This window comes from Echiichthys vipera (genome assembly GCF_963691815.1).
Source record: "Echiichthys vipera genome assembly, chromosome: 8".
Taxonomy (NCBI): Eukaryota; Metazoa; Chordata; class Actinopteri; order Perciformes; family Trachinidae; genus Echiichthys; species Echiichthys vipera.
In genome coordinates this window covers 26,907,441-26,930,804 of record NC_139833.1, presented here as the reverse complement: position 1 = coordinate 26,930,804, position 23,364 = coordinate 26,907,441, and the positions used below count along the sequence as shown (strand labels likewise).

General features: G+C 40.1%; 1 protein-coding gene across 1 annotated transcript; it reads left to right on the top strand.

Moving 5' to 3' along the window:
- Positions 1–8,824: 8,824 nt before the first annotated feature.
- On the top strand, positions 8,825–22,207 carry LOC310951110 (DEP domain-containing protein 1B-like; the record flags this gene model as incomplete). Its single annotated transcript, XM_083919199.1, has 11 exons — positions 8,825–8,872; positions 12,465–12,730; positions 12,831–12,975; positions 14,056–14,183; positions 16,725–16,855; positions 16,941–16,988; positions 18,113–18,253; positions 18,388–18,554; positions 20,457–20,633; positions 21,712–21,894; positions 22,032–22,207. The coding sequence occupies 11 exons, from the start codon at positions 8,825–8,827 to the stop codon at positions 22,194–22,196; spliced, it is 1,599 nt and encodes a 532-aa protein (XP_083775325.1). The 3' UTR covers positions 22,197–22,207.
- Between the last annotated feature and the right edge of the window lie 1,157 nt (positions 22,208–23,364).

Genomic DNA, 23,364 nt, shown 5'->3' with positions numbered 1-23,364 from the left:
CTCGTTGACTTATTTTTCTCTCCCGGTACTCAAAGAGATCAGAGGCACTTGAAAACAAATGAACTGAAAGCCCAATATGATCGCTCTCCCAATGAGCCTGGTTTTTCTTACAAGCCTACCACATGAAAAAGGACCAAAATATGCAAGTGCAATAGTCTCACATTGGAAAAGGTGGCAAGTCAAGGGGTCATCCCAAAGAAAAGTGGTGATTTTAAAAACAATACAATGATATGTAAATCTTAACGCTGAGCCAACTTTATTTTCCACACTGTTACATAGTTGTCTTGAGTTTCAATGAGCTAAATCTACATACAGATGGAAGGTGATATAATGGGAAATAAGTGGTGCTGTGTTCCAAGAACCAAGAAAATTCCATGGCACAACTAGTGGTCTAAAACTTCACAGGACACCTTAAGTGTTTGATAATATACTCTCCCCAGAGAACTCCTTCATTCATCTGATTTCATAACTGCATTCCACATAAATATTAGTACAGCTACATTTAGTGCCAATTTCTAAATGGAAATATTATAGAAAATATCCATAACGAGTTACTCTTCAGTACACATTGGGCTACTTAAAGTTGACACATTTTAAAGTATGTAAAAACAATTATGTTACAATTGATAATAAGAAAATATAAAAAACTCAGAGAAGGAGCTAGTAGCAAATCTACTTTAACCCTCATTCTGGATCTGGCCACGCCCCACCCACCACTGCTCGGGCTCAAGGTTTACAGTCTTCGATGATTACATTCTAGCTTTTCTCCAAGATTGAATGACAATTGCTTAACATCAGAAAGCCTTCAAACTGGCTTCAGACAGGAGGCAGCAGGGCAGCCCTTTGGTCGTTTCACGGAGCCTTGGGGGCGGATGAACGACACATGAAGCCACGCTGATGGATGGCCGTCCTTACTAACCCATCCAAGGCCTTTTTATAAATCATAACTAAATGTTTTTCCTTCTATCCCTGTCACCTTTTATTGACTAAAATCGTTGCGGATTTTTTCGCGGCTGTTTTCTGGTCTGTTACAGCTTTTTTTCTAAAAGTCTTTTTTAATGCCTAACCCTATGAATTTCTATGCATAACTTTCCCTAGGATTTGATCAGACCTGTTCATGGAAGCACATTGATTGTGCAATGACCTCAGTTGCTGACGCTTACTTAAAATGAAATTCCGATGTAAAATCATCCCAGGTTCTTTTTAGGCAAATACCCTCATCAAACAAGCCATCAGGACATTTTTTTAACGTGTACGAACAACTAACGAAGAAATCTGGGACACACACTAACAGTCAAATGCGGCTAACACAAATACATAAATGTATGTTTTTGTATAGAAATACAGTATATAAATGTGCATATGACATAGGCTTTGTGTGGTTATTTTATCGATACCAGTGACATTTTGATCCTTACAGTACTCTCAGTAGTATCATCAAAGGTGGTCTTCCTTTGGTGACCAGTACAATTTTGTACAATGTCATGACTTCCAACTTAACATCACACAGAGCAGCAGCTGTCTGGGGGCAGCAGAGCACCATCTTTTTCCTTATATGGAAATATGTCAAACTGGTCATGTCAAACCGTTCTCTTGCTGCTCTCATATCATTCCTCATGCCACTTGTTGCATTTCATCTCTCCCCGACATATCACTCAATACAAGTACATGCTGTGCCTCAAAGGAACAATTCCCCTGATCTCTCTGCAGTGTGGCCTGCCTAAAGTCCTTTGTCAATCAAATTGAGAATCAATCACAAGTCTGTACATCTTGCAAGCACTATTAATTAAATTTGACTCTAATGTGTATCACATCAGAGCTCCCCAAATATAAGGACGCACAGACTAGGCAGCCAAAAATGGATGACAGATGTGATGCAATTTAAGGAATAATTTGGCATGCTTGTTCAATTTCTTTCAAGAGTTGGATAAGAAGACCACACTTTAAGGTATGAAGCTGGAATGCAGCCAGTTAGCTTAGCTTAGCACAATATGAATAAGGATGAAACAGCTAGCCTGGCCCTTTTAAAAAGGTAAAAGCAGTCTATTGGGACCTCTAAAGATCACTAACTAAATATTATTGGTTTAACCATATAAAGAACAAAGTGTAAATTCATTTAGTTTTTCTTGGCCGTGCATGGTTACTTCCTTTCTTGGTGTGTTGCCAGGTAAGAAATAGTACGGCACATAATCCCCCCCTGAGACCACAGTGGGTTTGTTACCTTTGGACAGAGGTAGGCTAGATGTCTCCCCTGTTTACAGTCTTAGGGCAAGGTTAACTGGCTGCTTACAGTAGCTTTATATAACATGCAAGTACAAACATAAGAGTTGTATCAGATAGATAGATAAAACGTTATTGATACCGAAGGACATTTAATCAATCAATCTTCTATCACTCTTCTCATCAAAGTCACTTTTATTGTCAATTCTGCCATTTATACAGGCAAAAATATATGTTTCTCACAAGCCATAGTTATGCATCGAAGATTGAGGTTCAATGTTTTGCAAACAGCATAGAAACCCCCATGCTACGTGTCTTTTAACTAATCGTTCGACAGATGAGTTGGAGATGGACAAATTGAAAACAATTCACTCAGCTTTGCAAAAATTGTGAATCTCTGAAAACTTCTTGCTCCACTTATCACTCAGGAACACTGCCATGTTGTTTGGTGCTTCAGAATATGCAAAGAAGTTGAGTTGTAACCTGACTTGTCAGATGTTTCACAGAACCATCCAGGGCATCATTGGAAACTGATTGAGAAAAGGCAGGTGCTTTCAAAACATACCTGGCAGGGGATTGGATGAACCGTCTGTCTATCAAACTCTCGCCAAAGTCAGTCGGGAGAAGAGAGAAAGCATACTGTATTTTCCATTGAGAAAAGCCTTAAATGACGTTCTGAATTAACTGACGCTATTGCAGCATCTAAGCTAACCTCTTTAGGAGCCACACCCATCAACTGCCAGTAGCTCCTCACAGGACGCTGACTGGTTGGCTTGTGGCCGAAGCACAACTTTACTTGGAGCCTGACAAGATGGATTTCCGTATGACATGTTAATGCGATCCTCGCGTGATGTCATGTTATCCCGAGAATTCAGCTGCTTTGCAAGGTAAGTTGAGTTAGGCAGCAGATAAATGTTGCTTTCAGGCCTGTGGTGGAGGTTTCTCAAAGCAAATCAGCTTATGTCCAAAAATGTCAAACTGTTTTTTAACAGATTGGTGGGGTTGACGTTAAAATTCAAGGGGTTATGCACAATGCACCTTCACATTGTTTGGTTTTTATATTTACCAATGGACCGTGTTATTGTATGTGTGCCATAATCCAATGTGAGCATTCACAGCACCATCAGATGTCAAGAGAATGATATGCTAACCTACTAACGATGGTACTAGAGACATATAACATGCTTTATCAATCCAAAGAACCATCAAATATACAGCACCAGCCACCTATAGCTCTGCAGGGGCTGCAATCTGTTTGGTACAAATGCAACATCCTTCACCCTCCTCTCTCTGGCTTTCAATTACTCAATAGCCATCATACCGCCTCACCTCTGCTCTTTAAGGAGGCATTGTATAGGACAGAGGTGGCCCCTTGATGGTGAATGTGATCAGTATCAGCTGCCTCTGATAACCAGGGTGGTTGTGAGGTTCACGTTCAACAAGTTTCCAGTCGCGTTTGATCCACACAATGAAGCTGTCTTTCCACTCACCTTCCCTTCATCATTGTGTCACTGCGACTTCTGACTGCTACACATTGCTGTCCCCTGTTGTCTTGTCTCGTTGATTTCCCATCTCTATTGTCTTTTCTGCAAAATAAGTGTTTTATTATTTTTTTGCACAAAAAAAACCTTGAAGTGAATATTTTGGGTCAATATAGATGACAAATAGCCCGCCCTATAATTGCCAATCCAAGTAAAATTGCAGTTTGTGTCCACAGTTCACATGTGCAAAGCTGATAGACCTGTCAACACAGACTGCAGACTGCCAAAGCTGCATCTGCATCTACACATAGGCTAATGACATGGAGGCGGCACATACTAAACGTGCAGTGTTTGTACTTAATTAACGTTGTCGAGATTCTGTTGAGTGTCTTATGTGTCAAATAAGTCACATTAAATCAAATTAAATGTTGTTAGACAATAAGACTTCAGAGGGGTGTGAATTTTGTATCAAACGTTTTGTGTAGTGTATCAGAATGCATACATTAATCAAAATTCAATTGTTCCATTACACAGTGTAATCTGACATCAGTTGGTGTGCACTTGAAATATGATAAGCATCATATATCATAATCCTATCCTGGCTTGCAAAAAACAATGATCTGATTATGTGTGAGTTGCCATGAATGTTTTCATTATCCTTCTTTTCTTACTCAGGCACACAATGCCTTCTTTTGGTCCATTGATTGCTGCCTTGATCCCCCAACTTGTGAGCAAAACCTGCAGTATATTTACTCTTGTCCTCTCCGTGTTATCGCTGTGACCTTTCACTGAAAATTCAAGTGTAATGCAACCAGGTTTTATTGGGGCTGTCATGTTGGTTTATCAAAGTGGTTGCCCTTTATCAGAGATGTTTAATTTAATGAGGTTCACAGCACCTCCAGAAGGCTCTGTGATGATGGGCATTCAAAAAGCCAAAGTCGCTTTAGGATCCTCAATTATAGGCTTATAGCTCCAAATCTCTGATCTCTGAGTCAGGGAGGCCAGCTACCTACACAGCTTTTAATATCTCTGAAACTGCAGGTATTTGCTGACCTTTAGCTGTCAAGTGTACCCAGACTTCTGTATTTATTTTACTTGACTTGCCTGCAATCAACTCCTACACCTGCCTTCAATATGTAACCTGAATAAAGATAAAAGTTGATGTATTTGCAGGCGAGCCTGTTCTTTCAGAGCCCTCCATCTTCGCAGGCCCTATGATACCAGGCAAAAAACTGTTTTTCATACACTAACCTTATAATATCTGTCTTCTTTCAGACTAGTGGAAAGTAAACATCCAAAATACACATTTAGGTGTTTATTTCACCAAAAGTTAGCTTATATAAGGCTTCATATGTATATTTAATTTCAATATAAACACGTATTACAAAAGAAAATTGTTTTAGAATAAGTTATCAACTGGGGAAGTTTCATGGTGATATCATTTAGTTAAAGAAAATGTTATACCCTATTCAAGTGTAATTTTATAATAGCCTACATATTTCTAAAGGCCATTTTCTCAAACTTATCTTTCAACAGCCTAATTTATAAAAACCTATTATTCCTAAAAACATGGCTTTTGACTGTATCTTATGATTTATGGGGTGATAAAAAAGAGAGCAAACTTTCGACTCTAATGCTGCCTTCACATGTTATGGGAAAGATGGTCCTTTCCACTTGTAAACTGGACATTACCAGTGCGTTGTGTTCAAGTGCGTTTGTTGTTGTAGTTAAATGAAACATGGCGGACCCACAAATCATGATCTGTTACTTAGGGAAAAACATTTTAAACTGCCTAATTCATCAGCTACAGCGAAAAGAGGATTTATCAAAACACAAATGGTAAAAAATAGGCTGTATTTTTTTATAGATCATGAATAGTAGATTTTTTAAAGGACAAAAGGAATAGCTAATATTTCTGTTTTAGCTACATAAGATTAGTCTACACTAATCTGAAGCACATAATCTTCCCTCCAGCTCAAAAACAGTGTTGTTGTGATAAAGTAGACTCTTACGTTGCGCTCCGCCATGTTGAAAAGGTCAAAGGTTATCTCATTTCAGCAACTCGTGTATCAAAATATTCTATGAGCTTCTCAGTGGAAATAACCACATGAGGGGGTATTCATCTCATCTCATCTTCAACCGCTTACCCAGGGTCGGGTCGCAGGGGCAACAGCTTTAGCAGGGGACCCCAAACTTCCCTTTCCCGGGCCACATTGACCAGCTCTAACTGGAGGATCCTGAGGCGTTCAGGCCTCTTCCCCAAGGCCTCCTCCCAGCTGGATGTGCCTGGAACACCTCTCTAGGGAGGCGCCCAGGGGGCATCCTTACTAGATCCCTGAACCACCTCAGCTGACTCCTCTCAACGCAAAGGAGCAGTGGCTCTACTCTGAGTATCTCCCGAGGGACCCGGTCATATGCCTTCTCCAGATCCACAAAACACATGTAGACTGGATGAGCATACTCCCAGGCCCCCTCCAGGATCCTTGCGAGAGTGAAGTGCTGGTCCGTTCAACGTCCAGGACGGAATCCGCATTGTTCCTCTTCAATCTGAGGTTCGACTATAGGGCGAACCCTCCTTTCCAGCAGTAGACTTTACCAGGGAGGCTGAGTAGTGTGATACCCCTGTAAGTGGCACACAGAGGTTTCAACATTTCTGGACGAATCTCGTCAATCTCTGGGGCTTTGACACTGTGGAGTTGTTTGACTACCTCATTGACTTCTGCCAGAGATACTGACAATGATTCCCAATCAGCCTCCAGCTCTGCTTCTACAAAAGAGGGCGTGTTAGTCGGATTAAGGAGTTCCTCAAAGTGCTCCTTCCACCGCCTGATTACCTCATCGGCAGAGGTCACCAGCATCCCGTCCTTACTGTAAACAGCTTGGACGGTTCCCTGTTTCCCCCTCCTGAGATGTCGAGTGGTTTTCCAGAAGCACCTTGGTGCCGCCTGAAAGTCCTTCTCCATGACTTCTCCAAACTCCTCCCACACCCGCTGCTTTGCCTCTGACACAGCAGAGGTCCAATGCCCTCAACCTCCACAGGGATGCCAGAAAAGCTCCGCCGGAGGTGTGAGTTGAAGATCTCTCGGACAGGGGCCTCCTCCAGAAGTTCCCAGTTCACCCGCACTACCCGTTTGGGCTTACTTGGTCTGTCCAGAATCTTCCCCCATCCTCTGATCCAACTCATAACCAGATGGTGATCAGTTGACAGCTCTGCCTCTCTCTTCAGTCGAGTGTCCAAAACATACCGCCTCAGATCAGATGATACGATCACAAAATCGATCATCGACCTTTGGCCTAGGGTGCTCTGGTATAACATACACTTATGAGCATCCTTATATTCGAACATGGTGTTAATTATAGACAATCTGTGACTAGCACAGAAGTCTAATAACTGACGACCACTCGGACTTAAATCAGGGAGGCCGTTCCTCCCAGTCACGTCTCTCCAGGTGTCTCCATCATTGCCCACATGGGCGTTGAAGTCTCCCATGAGGGGGTATTCATGTGCAATTTTCCCTATATCCAAGCCTCCATACTATGTCAACAAATTGAAAAAAGGATTTTGAGCCTGGGTTATCAAATGTTCAAATTCCTGTTATGTAAATGTAGCAGATAAGTGTATATTTCAACAATGCTTAATTTGCATAACAGTTCAGAACATTTTTGCACAGTCATTCTCTGCAGCTGAACCACTTCAGTTATCAGGGATGGGAATTATGGCTTCAACAAGTCATCTCCATGCCATGTATTTGTTCTGCTCAGTCACTGAAGCAGATGCATTTATTAACTGGCTTGTCTCCCTGGCTGTGGAGCTGTGCTGATTGCAGTCAGCTGCTTCAGTGAAAGAACAAATACATGGCATGGAGATGACTTGTTGAAGCCACATTTCCCATTTAACCACACCATTCCTACGCTTATTTTGAGAAGGTCATACGCAGTTATGTAATTTATAATTCCTGTAGAACCTTACTATCATGCCTGCAGTTTATTCAGAAAGCTGTATAATTGGTTGTGTTGAAAGTCACTCACCACTTGTCTTTCAATATATTTTAAGAAGTTCTTGCAGTAGCTAAGTTTCTTAGATCCCTCCACACTTTACAGACATGTCACATAACAAATTAGACTTTTCTATTTAGGTCAAATTATATTGAGTCTCAATGTGTCTCGATTGTTAATTAATGTTGAACTTTATCAATGTGCAATTCCACAAATCCTAATTTATAACTTTCAATTCAAAAGTTCTATTTCTTTTTTCAATTGTTTTTTTTAACAGTACATTGCTTTTACAGTACTTTGCAGAGTATTCCAGTACTTTTGATCAGCATATATTACTATTGTAAATTTGATATTTTACATATATATAGTTATAGTTATAGTTATATATATATATATATATATATATATATATATATATATATATATATATGTGTATGTATATATATATACTGTTTTATATTTCTGTTATTACAAATATATGTTATCTGTATGATATTGTTGTTGTTAAATATGTAATATGTATAGCTGGAGTTTGAAACGAAAACAATTTCCCCCTGGGAAATTTGATTCTGAAAATGAAGCAGGTTTGACTGTCCAAAGTCTGGCCCCTGGACAAAGGGCAAATCTAGGAAAAATAAAGTTTCACCTATTCTATAAAAAAAAATAGTAGCCTTCCTGAGGTATAGGCATATTATTTTTGTCAGGTAAATGGTACACTAAAAAACAAAAACAAAAAAAGAGCCTGTGAAAGAGCCTGGTCGACCGTTGGTCGTTTAAAATGTGCTCTATACATAGTCTGAGTTAAATTGAGTACAAATGTTGTGTGCATGTTCGCACGATCCTTGAGTAATCCGAGTTTTAAAAAGTAGTACTGGTTGAATGTTCACGAGTGTATTGTCCCTCTCCATCTCCATTCATAACGTTACGTTCCTTGTGGTCACGTGACCGGCTCGCCGTCTAATCACGTCGCTCGAATGGTGTGACGCAGGAGATTCAAAGTTGGCACCAACGTTTCTGTTCAGATACTCTCACGGCGTAACTTACTTGTTTTCATTCGCAGTTAAAGCTTTTCAAGCGCTTTTTAATGTTAATAGCTCCATGTTGTGAAGTGGGTTTTCACGCTCAGAATGGACGGTAAAGTCATCGGTCCGGGTCCATACAGGGCCACCAAGCTGGTGAGTGTCGGTAACGTTAGCGAGACACAAATGTGACGTTGAAAAGTAATTAACGCTACAGTGTAGCTAAGCTAAATATGTCAATTTGTTTCACGTTAAGAATGTTAGAGTACGTCAATAATTCATATTGATACGTTCAGCAGGCAAAAGCCTTAACCTGCTTTTTAAACTTGGCTTAGTCGTAAATGTAACGTGAGGTTAATTTACTAACGGTTGTTCGTTTCACTGACTCGGTTGTTTTAAATCCTCATGAAAAAGGAAGGCTCGCAAATTAGCCCTTGAAGTAGCAAGAAGAGTCGACAAAAGCAACTTTTATGGGGAAATTGTGCTCTTTCACCGTAGCCCAGTAGACTATTATAACCCTGTAACCTAACTTACACGCTTCACTTTGTTTTGACTCTTTCAAAACCTGTGCAATTCCAAGGTTTTCATTTAGAGTAACTGCTAACGCATCTAACAGGACCTGGTGCAAGGTAACGTTATTGCTAATGTGTTCACTGTGTTGATACAATATGTGTCCTTTTGCACTTCATTTCTCAATTACATGTAGCATCATACACAACATATCGTGCTATTGCTGGAGCTGTACGTATGCCCAGCTCACTGGCTGTGGCTTAGAATGTTTAACCCCTTCAACATAAACATAGAGTGGAGATCAAAATCATTTTTATTTTTCATAATTTGATAGAATATCTGCTGTGGCTATACTACTGCTGTACTAGCATGTTTTTTTAAATAACCATGGCACTTCAACAAAAACCTTTATTTTGTGAAAAAAGCAGTGAGCAAAATCAGAACACTTTCAGATCCCTCTCAGTTATTGGTGTTATTCTGGCACCTGGTGACAGTTTACTTAATTGTTGGACACACCCTATTTATCTGCAGCTCTCCTGGTTACTTTGTTAGATGTCAGGCTGCTCTAAGGTGACTGAAACCCTGAGACAGCAGGTTGTCCAGAAGAAGGCCAAAGGGATGACCCTCTCAGCCATCAGAGAGAGGTTGGGCGTTCAGTCAGTGATTCAAGAATATTGAAACTTTACAAGTCCCTCAAAAAAGCCGGTCCACATAAAACCAGTACCTAAGAGGACAGGATTATGCAAAGACTCAATGAGGAATTGGTTCAACACTGCAGCTGGAGTTTCTCGCCAGTTCAGTGGTGAACAGGGCAAGGATCTCCCTCGGCACACAGTGTCTTATCGTTTAAGGGCGCACTCACACTGTCCATTCGTACAGTGCCCCGTGCTTTAGGGTGATTGTCTCCCCCCTCCCTCTTCCGCCGCGGCCCAGGCCCGCTTTAACTTACATTATTTGAAATGATCTTGGCCGCAGCTCGTTTGCCTCTTGCTTAGACGCCATCACCTTTATAGATTTAGTTTTGTATGACTGTTTTTGAACATTTCATCTGACCAAATCTGCAGTCAACACTCCACCTCTGCATCAAACCACGGTGAACCGTTCTGCTGCATCTTTTTAAAGGTCCGTTGCGGGGAACAGACGCATGCAAATAGACATCAGGACTGCCGTCAATGCTTGCGCTCATACATGTGCGCACGCTGGTGCCCGTACATGTGCAATTGTTGCTTTACAAATCCCCACCCCTCTCAATCGGGCCACGACCGGCAAGTGTGCCGTGCCTGGGCGCAGTACAGTTGTACTCCCACTGGTCAAACAAGACTGAACCCAAAGTGTGTAAAGAGGTCAGTTAAATTTAGAGGAGGGAGTTTCATGGTTTGGGGGATGTTTTCTGCAGCAGGAGTTGGGTCTCTTGTACAGCTACATGACAGGGTGAATGCAAATGTTTATGTGAACCTCCTTCAACAACAAGCAATACCTTCACTGCAATTGTCTCACATCAGCTGCAATTTTCATGAAGACAATTCCCCCTGTCACACTGCAAAACAGTAGTAGTTCCTTGAAGAATATTGAAACAATGAAATGGCCAGCACAGAGTCCAGATCTAAACCTCATAGAGAATATCTGGAAAACCCATGGCAATAAAGTAATGTCTAAGAAACCCACTACAGTTAGTGAACTGGGGAAGAGACTGAGTCAGAACGGACCAAGATCAAACCAGAGCAGTGTGAGAAACTAGTGATGTCCTGTGGTCACAGATGTGCTGAAGTCATTCAAAGCTGTGGCCTCTACACTTCCTATTCATTTTTTAATCATATAGAAGAAAACATTGTTTACATTGTCTCTTCTGACACAATGGTTACTGTTCTCTAATTTTGCTCACTGTTTTCACAAAATAAAGTAAAAAAAAAAAAAAACAATATTTAAGAATAAATCAATAATTAATTATTTGTAATTTTGATCTCCACTGTATACTGTATCTATCTGTATATTCTAAGATGCAATTTCAGAACACCACATGTACATCAGGCTGTAATTTAAAAAATTCAAATTTGAATACGAGTGAGCTAATTCACCAAAATCATGTTACTTAAAAAACGCTCTGTAGGCCTTTTCATAGCAGACTTTGACTTGTCATATTATTAGAAAGGTACAGGTGTTCCTATTAATGTTAATGACTGCTCTACTCAAGTGCCCCAGTGAGCCAGCATGCACTTTATCACAACCCTGAAACAAAAGCAGCTAAATGAAATTCAGCCATGCTTAATTTTGTGATTTGCACCTGTGCCTTTCTCTACTAAAAAAGCCAAGGATGAGAAGGTTTACAAGTGCACTTGAAAAACAAGAGTTACTTAATAGTATTTATTATCCTTTCCCTATTTGGTTTAGTACTAGTTTATTTGGCTACAGTATAAGTATTTTTAGGCTTCTTCCTGTCTTTTTTGTATGGAATACAGTTTATTAAAGTGTATTCTCAACAAACAAAGGTTACAAATCAGCTACATTGCAAATACAAAGCTCATGGTAGCAAAATCCCCAAAGACATTTTTTCCTTAAAAAAAAAAAAAACAGATGACAAACCACCTGCTCCCCAAAAAAGACTGAGGTGGAGAGACATGCAGTGACTCTCTCCACACTTGTTTCCTTCTGTTGCACAGCATCTTTTTTGCATCTTGATGTAGTGAAAGACTATTCCTCTGTCCCAAAATGGTCTTAAGTTTTTGTTCCCCATCACACATTTAGTTCTTTTCAAGATTTAGACCAGCAAGAGTGGGCAGTATTTACGTTTTTGATAAATTCCTAATAAACTAGCTAAATTGTCGCTCTATGCTTTTATCTACTTTTATGATGTTTCTCCTGCCCATCTGGATACATGACAAGGTCTTTTAATCTATAACCTGTATAGTCTGCGAAGATAATGTTCTATTTACATGCAAGGTATGTTATTTTTTATTTAGGGCTGTTATTTTAGTCTATTGTCACTCACGTATGCATCCTAGACACTAGAAAAATGTGCCGAACAGCGTTCAGGACATTAAATACAGAATCTTGTTGAATGCTTGAAAGGCTGTTATCAGACTCTTTAGAGTAATGGGTTCAGTGAAAATTCTTTCTTGCCATATCTAGCAGTATATTACTCTAGATTGCAAGGAACAATACTTTATTTTCTACATCGTTCTACAGCATTTTTCACACAACATTGTCTCTATTTGTCACATCCTTCTCCATTTTTATGCAGTGGAATGAAACCATTAAACTCTTCCGTGGAGGTATGCCACTGAGAAGGCACTGGACAAACTTCCGCTGCTATGACTGCAGTTTTACAGGATCCGGGGCTGTGGATTATTTGCATGACCTGCTTAGACGCAACTACAACTTTGGGCCTGAGGTGACTCGCTACCAGACTCTGCAGCTGCTCAGGAAGTTCCTCAAGGCCCATGTCGTTGAAGACATCAAAGGACGCCATGGTACAGAGGATTTTGAAGACAATGGCCACCTATACAGGTACTCGTTTCTCATCCTGTATATCATTGGCATTGTTGCCGCCTCAGTCTGCCCTTTCTCCCTTCGGCTGAGCCCATTGCTTTTTTTCCTTTCTCTCCAGGTTCCCCCCACAGTCCCCGCTGAAGTCTTTTCCAACAAGGCCGCTGTTGAGAGATGCCAGTGACCTTCCCAGACTCATTCGCTGGGATGACTACGAGGAATTGCCACAGCGGGGAAACATTGCACCCCTGAAGTCTTCTGTCATTGTGAGAAAGAATCAGAGATGTTTTAGCTCCTCCACTGCTTGCTTAATGCGCACTCACACTGTCCATTCGTACCGTGCCCAATCGCGCTTCACGGCTAACATTTAGTTTGTTTGACCAGTGAGTACCACTGTACTGCACCCAGGCATGGCACTTGCCGGCCGCGGCCTGGTTGAAAACATTCAAATTCGAATGATTTTTTTTTTTCAAGACTTGAAAAGTGCTTGAATTTTGGATAAAGTACTTGAAAATGCTTGAAATTGTATCTGCATATCTTTCACAACAAAAAGCTATAGAATAGAAATAAAAAATAGTGCATGAAAAGTGCTTAAATTTGACATTGGAAAAGGTGTACGACAGTTAGAAAAAACTAAAACTTTGAGGGTTGATGTATAAGCAAGAAGCATTCGTGCTGAGGCCCAGATCCTTTCAAGTAATGTGAGTGCTAGCGGGCCTGGACCTCTGGGGAAGAGGAAGACAATCACCCTAAAGCACAGGGCACGGTACGAATGGACAGTGTGAGTGCGCCCTTAGACTCATGCTGTGCTATGTGTGTAAGCATACTTAATGGCAAGATGAGATCCTTACCCTGTTCCGATCACTACTGTGAGCTCTCATTTACATGATACTGCACTCAAGGTATACAGTACAATGTAAAGTATTTTTTTTCAAAAAAGCACTTCAATGTAATGCTATCCAGGATAAGGGCCTAACCGAAAAACACATTTTTGTTTAGACTGCTGCTGAAGTTGTTTCTTATGGTACATCTTCGTGGCTGCGTTATTAAACAGCATTGTATTGAAGGGCATTTCTAATATGGTGGAACAATTAATGTAGAAACCCTACACCTATTTTAATAAATTACTGTGCAACAACCATACAAAGCAGTCTGAAAATAGTTTACTGCAGGGTCAAAATACGTTTTTGTTGCAATGGTAGGATTTTTTTTAGATAGACATTTTTATTTGATTGTGTTACAAGCCTATTGCATTATGTTGTTACATAAGGATTTATATTTTTCTGCTTACTCGGCATAAATGAAAAGGAACCTTTTCCTTCATGTCTCCATTCTTTTTTGATCAGACCTCAGATTTGTGGAATAAAAGGCACAGTGTGGCTATTGGAGATGTGCATGAATGCAAGCTCATACGAAGGAAGGAGATAACTCCAACGCAAGTGGACCACATCTGGAAATCAATGACCATTGCACAGTATGTATACTTAACCTGTTGAACACTTTCACTGTTTGTTGTTGTATATTTTGCACTTGATCAGTATTTGATCCCAAACTCTTTTAGACCATGGCAAATTTTAGATTTGATATTTTTATTGGTGTGTGTGGTTTAAAGAGAGAGAGTTGGCGGGATGTAGAGAGGGAGCAGAGCTAACGAGGACTTAGGGCTGAAACAATTACTCAAGTAATTAATTTACAAAAAGGATCTGGCGTGTTATGTGGCTTGCTCAGCGCAGGGATCATTGTTCAACATGGACTGTTTTTGCAGATGCACACCACTACATCCAGCAAAGGCAGAGAATAAGTTTGAGATCATTTCACACTTAAAAAATAAGCCAAAAAGGTGAATGTGTCCACTGAAAACTAGAACTGGCTTACCACAACAGCATGATATCGATGATTCAGCATCTGAGCCCAAAACAGCCCGTTTTTAACGCCACTACACCGAGCGCCGCTGTTCCGGTTTAAGGAGCTTGGTTGCTGTAGTTATAGACAAACAGGAATGTTAATGCGTAGCTGTCTTAGTGAATGCCTCTTTGTTTAGGTTTTCATTGCAATGTTAAACATAACTTCAACTACTTCAGGCTTTATAGTTTATTTTGAGGAAATTTGTCAGCTGCGTTTTGTACTAAACAGGAAGAGAGCGACTCGCTCTTCCTGATAATATCTATCTCTAATTAAATTTCTAAATGATCTATTTGTCTTTAAACCTGTTTGTGCAAACACATGCTTAACAATGAATTTTATGCACTGATTTAAATTGTTTAAATAGTAAACTTATTCATGGTAAATAGCGAGTGTATTGCCTTCAACACACACACACTAACGCCTCGTCTCCACACCAAATAGGCCTACCCCAGACATAATATATTTTTTGCGAAATAACGCAAATTATAAAAAAAAGTACACAAAATTATAATATCCGATAATATATTAATCGATGGAATAAACGGTAGAATACTCGATTACAACAAGATTCGATCGCTGCAGCCCTAGGAGGAATAAACTGCCGCATTGTTGGATTATGAGTGAATGCACAGCTTCATTCTGTCTGTGTGTGTGTGTCGGTAACACAGGCGCACTGGCCGACAGCAGCAGCACTCTGATGTACACAGGCACAGCTCTTGGAGGAGAGGAGCAGGGAAACAGAAATCAACAATCTCTTCGCCATTGCTTTCCAATTGCAGTCTGGAAAGTGTTATTGGTCGGGCATGACAACAGAATGCTCACCATGAAGCTGTTACGCCCAGACACAAGGAAACTGTTTTAGAACTTCACAGGTTAAAGTGGCAGCGCTGTAAACTGACCCGTCTCGTTGCAAATCTAGCCGGCTGATGTTGTCGCCAGTGATTCAGCTTGTCAATCGCCAGCCGCTGGTTTTTAGAACGTAACACACGTCACCTGTTTCAACAGCCAGCCAATCAATCAATCAGACAGAGACAATACTATGAATAAGGAGAAGTAGTGCCGGCCGTAATTGAAAACAAAGCAGTGAATCAGGGAAATAAAACAGTCTTTTCTCCGTCTCATCACAACTAGAAATGCAGCTGTAGCAAGTATCTCATTCCTCATTTATATTTTATAATAGTACAAATTATATCAAGCTATGAAAACAAGCCTGAAAAGTTAGATGTTAAAACAGAAGTCTAGAGAGGCGTTGCTATTGAGACGATAAACCATCTCACCTCCTTGGTCTGAACGAGCAGGTTTCAGAGCGTTGCAGACCTGCACGTTGCAAGTAGTTGCTTTACACACCCACCTAGGGCCAAAGGCTCTTTGCTGACTCAAAATAAGAAAAGATCAAATGCAAACAGACAGAGGGCAGGGTCTCTTTTGACAGACAACACCACACAGTTCTAGTCATGAGTGATTATTAAGAGGCATTTTTTATACCTTTTTCAGTGTTTATTCTTTTTTAAGGTAATAAAGGACAAACAAAGCAACTGTTTTCAAGTGTTATAATAAGTAATGTGATCTGCTGTTGACTTCACTGGCAGCTTTATTTTCTTGTTTTCATGTAGTGCTGAGAGAGACGGATAACAAATGCAGTACCACAGTGAATGCACACAGTGACGAATATCCGTCTTCCAAAAGCAGTCAAAACCTGCGTATTAGGCCATTTGCAAAGTAGGATGCAGTGTGACCGCTTTGAGATGAGCTCTCTTTTACTGTGTCAAATATTCCATTGCTTTCTCTGACAGTCACAATTTCTTTTGATTGCTGTGCCCCTGGAAAACCTACAGAGCTGCAAAGCGTTTTGTGTTCATATGGCAACCAGTAACCATGTAGGTCTCTTACCTACAGTCACTTTTTTCTTGTGTTTTGGTATGTTTGGAAATGTAACCTAAAACATAGTTAATGATGTAAATATGTATTTTCTGTATTGGTCTTTATTATTAATTACTTTATAATAATGTTTTGAAATGTTATTGAAAGACTGATGTAACCCCCAGGGTGATGCAGCACCCAGTTTGGAAACCACTGCTCTAGGTACTTAATGCCATCTCTGTTGTGTTAGTTTGCAGAGAGTGTTGGGCCTACAGTCACTGGATGGAGTTTTAAACCCAACGCATGTGAACGGCAAGCACATTGTTCACAATGTGTTCAGCGTGAATAAGACGGGCATTGTCATACTGGATAACAAAGCCGGTATGATGCATTTGATTCACAAGAAGAATAACTGTTTTGTTGCAACTTCTATATTGTGACTCCTTTTCTCCTTTTTTATTTCCAGAGGACATGCCTTATTGGGTAGTATCAGCAATGAAATGCCTCGCTAATTGTAAGTATACATTTTAGGCTCACTCTAATTTTGACTAAAATCACCATCTGCTTCAGGAGTGGGACCGCAGTGGGTCCAAATATCTGAAAATCTCTAAAATGATTGATGAACCCTCCAGTCTGTAAGCTAAAGATACACTTTAACTCATTGTCATTTTGAAACAGTAGGTGCTATATATTTTCCAGATGGTGGATACCCCACTTTGGGTTTAACTGTTTATACAGTCTGAGTGTGTTTGCACTCTTCAGACATGTTTTAAAAGTATGTAAAAAATACTCAAATACTTTTCAACACGGATTTCCCACATATAGAATGCTGTTATAACAGTTGTGCATTTAATGAGAAAAGCACAACATTTCTAACAGCACATGAACCATAGTTTAAGGGGAAGGGAGGGTAGTCAGATTTGACCACTGAGTCTAATGTCTAATGTTCAAACATGTTTAGATTTAGAACCAAAAAGTGTAGAAAAACATTAAGGTGTGATTTCCAACTTGGTGATGCCCCTTCATTAGGCGGTATTTTTGATGGCACGAATTCAAGGAAATGCATTTAGGTCAAGAACATCTACTCTTTCTCCCTGATTGAGAATGTCTGTCCAAAAGAGCAGCAGATGGCTGGTTTTCTGTTGCTCTGTCTGTTTTAGTCTGTTGTTACTAAAATAGGCGACTAACAGTTTTATAAGAATGGTAAGTGTAGTTAGCATTTTTATTGGTTCATGTTGTTTGTTAACTGGCAGTAGCTGACAGCAACAATGACTGTTTTCTTTGTGCCTACAGTCCGCTCTGCGCTAGAGGTTTACGGTTTCTTAGCTTGCTTTTGTGTATTAGACAGTGATTGGTTTATGGATTAGTGACGTGCCTAAACCAGTTCGCCTTGGATACATTTTAGTCTCAGATTTAAGGGAAGTGCACAGACCTCTCCCCTTTAGGAGAAGGATGTGAAAACACCTCACAAACTTTCAAGGTCAGACATAAGGGACATAAACACATTTTTGAGTGATGGGGGACTTTAAGTTTAAGATTTGCATGTATTCAAGATTTACTGCGGTTCACTGCGTGTTTCTTGTTTTGTGTGAAGTTTCAGTGTGAAGCACTATGAACTGCATCTGTCTTCTCTCTCAGGGCCTCATGGCAATGAAAGCAAACAGCCAGTGTATCCAGGTTTCGAGAGGGATGTTCTGAAAACAGTAGCAGATTACTTTCAGAGACTCAAAGAACCCCTGCTGACTTACCATCTATATGAAGTCTTTGTCAACATTCTCAGTGAGTGCTCCAGCCCGTTGATCCCCTAATGATATTGTACATTGCTACAGATCAACACTTGCTGGTGTTCATTTGTCCATCCTGTATGTTTGCCCTCAGGAGCAGCACTCTTCTCTCTCTTCATGTCTCTGCAGGTCTGCTGCAGGAGCAGGAGGTAGCCACTGAGGCTCTTCAAGTCAGCAGTATCTTACTACCGCCACCAAACCGAAGACGCCTCCAGCTTTTACTGCGTCTCATGGCCCGAGTCTGCCAGAATCCCCACCTGCCTCCACTCAATGACGCCATTGCTACCCGCACACTGGTACACAAACCTAATAGCTATTTGTCACATATCTTTGTACTACAAAGTACTATACTTCAAATGAGACTAGAATTGTTGGGAATTCCCACAAATCAGCATGATAATGAAGGACACAGTGTAATGAACAAACAATATAATACAACGGCCATTTTATAAAGCGTGTTATGCTGTGTACCATAGGTTGTTTGCCTTATTTGTTGTGTGTTTGCAGTGGATTTGGCAGGTGAACACCTGATACAGTCTGCAAGGGGGATAAGGGAGAAAAACATGTAGGCGTAGGTGCAGAGAGAAGCTGCGAGAATAGCTGCAGAGTCCTTGCTACCTATTAAAAGTCGGTGGGAGGTGTCCAAAAGTTCCAAATAATGTTCTCCAACAGAAAAAGTTCAAAGTTAAATTTAAAAATCACTGTAACAAGCACAAAATAAAGAAAGAATTGCAGTTTGTTTAATTCTGTTTTAGTTGCTTTTTGTAGGAGTGAATCATCTTCTCAAAACTAAATAATAAAGGATCTCTGGGAAGATGCTCCGGGGAAACGGGGAAAACAAAACTGAAACTTATCAAACAATTTAACAAACGATCAGTGAATCTCCAATGCTGTCTGAGTTTTCTGAGAATTGTGAACATGTGACCCTGTAGAGACAGAATTTACATGCTGTCGTGCAAATAAGATCAATAACATAAGGCTGTTTAGTTCGTTTACTAAAAAGACAAGGTGTAGAGCTGTTCTATAGGGATCCTAAGGGATCCTTAAATGACTCCTTTTGGGATCTGACGTTATTCAGAAAATACAATTAGAAAAATTTAACTTGACGTTCAAGGGGGGCAGGGGGCGCAGTGCCCCCCTAAGATAATGTTAGGGAAAACAATGACTTCAGTGAGAATTGTTCATGGAATATATATACACACAGGGAGAGATACACCACACAACAGACATCTCTCCCCAGGATCAACACACACACTATCTAGGTTATACTATAGGGCACATTCCTTCAGGGTAAAGATGCTTTATAAAAAAATGTCACTACATAAAATGGACATCCTTCAAGTAAAGTGAGTGAAACCTAAAGAACAAAATGTAAAACTGCCAAAAGCTTCAAGAATAGCTACAGTAAGTAAATTAACCTTAAATAAAATTTGATTTCATTTCAGCATTAATATATCTAAAAATGACTATATTTGATTGGGTTGTGTTCTTACATGATCCAAGATATTTCCAACAATATTCAAACCCAGAGAAATCTGTGATGTTATCCAATGACCCTTCATCACCTGTCAGTGGCTTTATATAACCTTTAACCCCTCTAGTTGCGTATGTCCTGGTGTAATAGCACAAGGGAGAAGTGAGCCTCTCAGTCCAATTGTTTGGTTGTAAAAATTACCATTGTCGCTACTCTCAGGCAGTTCCGGTTGCGGCTGCTACTCTGAGGCAGCAGCAATCTCAGGCAGAAAATGCACACAAAAAAAGTTTGCCACATCAGAAGTGTTTTTTTAGAATTTTATTTTGTATGTTTGTGTGCATTTCCTGCCTGAGTTGGCGCTGCCTCGGAGTGGCGGCTGCAACCAGAACTGCCTGAGAGTGGAGGCTGCAGCCAGACGCTCGTGCAAATAAAATCTGATTCTGTGGCAAACAAGATGGCTATGTCCTAAAAACAGCATGACATGAATAAACCCTGCTAAACCTAACTTGAACCAAAGTTAAAACATCTGTCAACTTTACTTAAATCAAATAGTTTTTCCTCTGTAATGGTTAACAATGAAGACAACTCTGATGATAAACTACATCACAACCTCATCAAAGTGTTTGTTGCAGCTCTGTTGTATTAGATTTCATTTCTAAGGTCTTATATGATGTTAGGTATACACCAGAAATACTGAACTTTAGAATGTGTGCTCTCTGTCCAGATGGTGCAGATGTTCTCACACTGTGTTCTGGGTTCAGTGGATGAGATGGACCTGGATGAGCTGCTTGCCACCAAACTGGTGACTTTCATGATGGAGCACCACAACACAATCTTTCAAGTTCCTTCCAAGCTGCGATGCCAGGTGGAGGAGCACCTGTCCCACCTCAAAAGAGTTCAAGTCAGTACATTTGTGAGTCCATGTGTACCAGGTCATATATCTTCATCATTTGTGAAAACAAAGGACCAGATTGGTTCTTTCACCTGCCAAACACTGGGAAGTGTGGAAAGTGGTACAGTCATTGGTAAATCTAGATATTAATTTAAGCCACATAAAATTGGGATATTTCCTGTGGTTCTGTGTTAATGTGAGTAGAAAACATTTGGCGCAGTAGCTCAAAGCAATGACTGTGTTTTGTTGTTGGTTTAGTGGCCAATCTGGCAAAATGACTTCTTTGGGCTTCCTTCCCTAGTAAACTGAGATCTGTCACTTGTGTGATGTTGCAGAATCAGCACTGAGACAGAGTGGCAAGTTTCTCAACAATTCTGTGCCTGCCATCTTGATCTCCTTCATGTAGTGGGAGGGGTCCTTCTCCTTTGAGTTTATCCTCTGTGCACAATGGGTTTATATTGATGTATGCATGTGTTTTTTTTCCTGGCAGCCCCTCAGAAGATGTGTAACACAGACTGTCTTAACAGTCATCTTTGGCCTACAAATGATTGTTTTTTATCCGTCAACAGCAGATGCTTAAGCTTACGCATCCCACGCTCTGAATAGGACTGAATACACGGTTTTCTCTGAACTGAATGCATTAAATGAGGTTTTAAAAGTGTAACCACCCTGCACACTTAATAGCTTATTCCTTATTACAAGTCAATTTAATTATCACCATTAAACTGATCTGGGGGGCCTGCAGGCATAATCAGCCACACACTGTACCATGCTACAGTAGAATTACTAAGAGGTTAGATCCTAAACAATCAAGATCGACCCTCAAAAATGTACAATAGTTAACAACCTACTCCCGGATATACAGTTTTTTCTAACTTTTAGCTAGGTATATTGACTTTGAGTCGTAGTGTGGGCTCATGGCATTTACTGATGGTGGTGGTGATGATGCAGTAAATGAAGACATTCCAAATGCACTTTAATTTACTTATTTATAAATGAAATGAGGATATCGAATATCAAGCATTATCATAGTATATGTCACTAAATATGTTAATTAATCCAACATTTCCTTTGTGCCTTCCATCAGATCAAATATGCAGGTTCAGATACAGACTTCAGTGCATCTCCAGCTTTTTGTAAGCAGATCAGCAGGGTGGAGTCTGAGGAGCAGAAGGTGATAGGAACCCAGACCCCCCTGCAGGTGCTGCTAGCAGGTCTGATTGCAGACAAAGAACTCCCTGCCAAGGACAAGAGGAAAAGGCTTAAACAGGTATGGCTATACCAATTTTTAAATGTCACAAAAGAATGTCAGTAAATGTAGATCTTGGATCATGTGACCGCCAAACAAACGCAGTGTCTTTGGTGTGCAAACTGTGCAGTAATGATGCATATCGTCCCTCTTCTCAGTTCCAGAGGTCGTACCCGCAAGTCTACCACAGTCGATTTCCCACTGAGGAAAGTAAAGCTGCTGTAGTACCTGAGAAAACCCCACGACTCAAACCTCATCTCATGTTTTTGAATCTCAAGAAACCCTTCCAGCCCTTTCAGAGGAGCTGGAGCTTTAGGGCATGATCTGCCACCACTGACACATCTCCACTTCAGGCTGGACACACAACTCGACCTCCGCGTCATGAGACGAGGAGCACTGCGGCTGTAATGGTGCTCTGGCCACACATGGTTAGCCACTACAATTCATGTAGCACTGTTAAACTAACATAGTCATTTAAAGGGTCAGTTCACACAAATGAGAATAAAAATAAATATAATAGGACATTCCTTCTATTGATCTCTAGCCTTGATTTAGTTGCAAAACATTGGCGACTGTTTTCAAACAATAACTCTTGGTGATGGATCTGACCCCTATAATAAATATTTACTGTGTTGATAGAAAACTTGAACAAAGTATAGGAAACAATGATGCACTAACGCTAAAAGAACCACTGATGTTTCTTAAAATGAACTGAATAGTTGTTAAAAAGAATGTGTATCGGCACATTTTTCTACTAAGATACTTACTGTATGTTAGAAAGATCTAATACACAGGGACGGCACTGACTGACATTGGCCTTCCCTTTACTAAATTGAATGATTTGCATTTCAAAAGCATTAATGGGTTGTTAGGTGTTAACATTATAGGTTGTGAAAAGTTATTGATCAAAATGCATCATACTTTTAAAACATTTCTGTCTATCTACTGTAGTTTTGTACTGTAATATTCAGATGCATTTCAAGAATTGGCCTCCAAACAGATTATGTAATGTCCTCAGATTGATTCATTTTATCTTTGTCAATACTTTTTGATGGAATGTTAATTATGATGTTAAAATTAGGCAACATGGGGCCTTATCTAGAATACATTTCTATCTTTTATTTTTTCAGTTAAACAGGTACTTAATGTCAATGAACATATCAAGGGTTTGCTAAGAAAGGGAGTGCATGTGACGTGTTGTATAACTGAGCGGCTGTAGTTGAGCTTCAGCTGATAGTTACATTTCTACAACTACAAATCTTAACAAATGAGGGGAAATCTACAAGGCCTGGCTGAAAACTGTAGGTTAAAATTACTTTAAAAAGTGTACAGCTTCATTTATGTTTTTTATATTCATATGCTGAGTCTTAATCTCAGTAAAAAGCAAACATTTCACATGCTACGGATTTCAGATTTCCTTTTTCTCTAAACCTTCCTCCCAACTTACTTGACGGGTCCTCCTGCTGTATGTGCACTCTTAAAATTACTCGT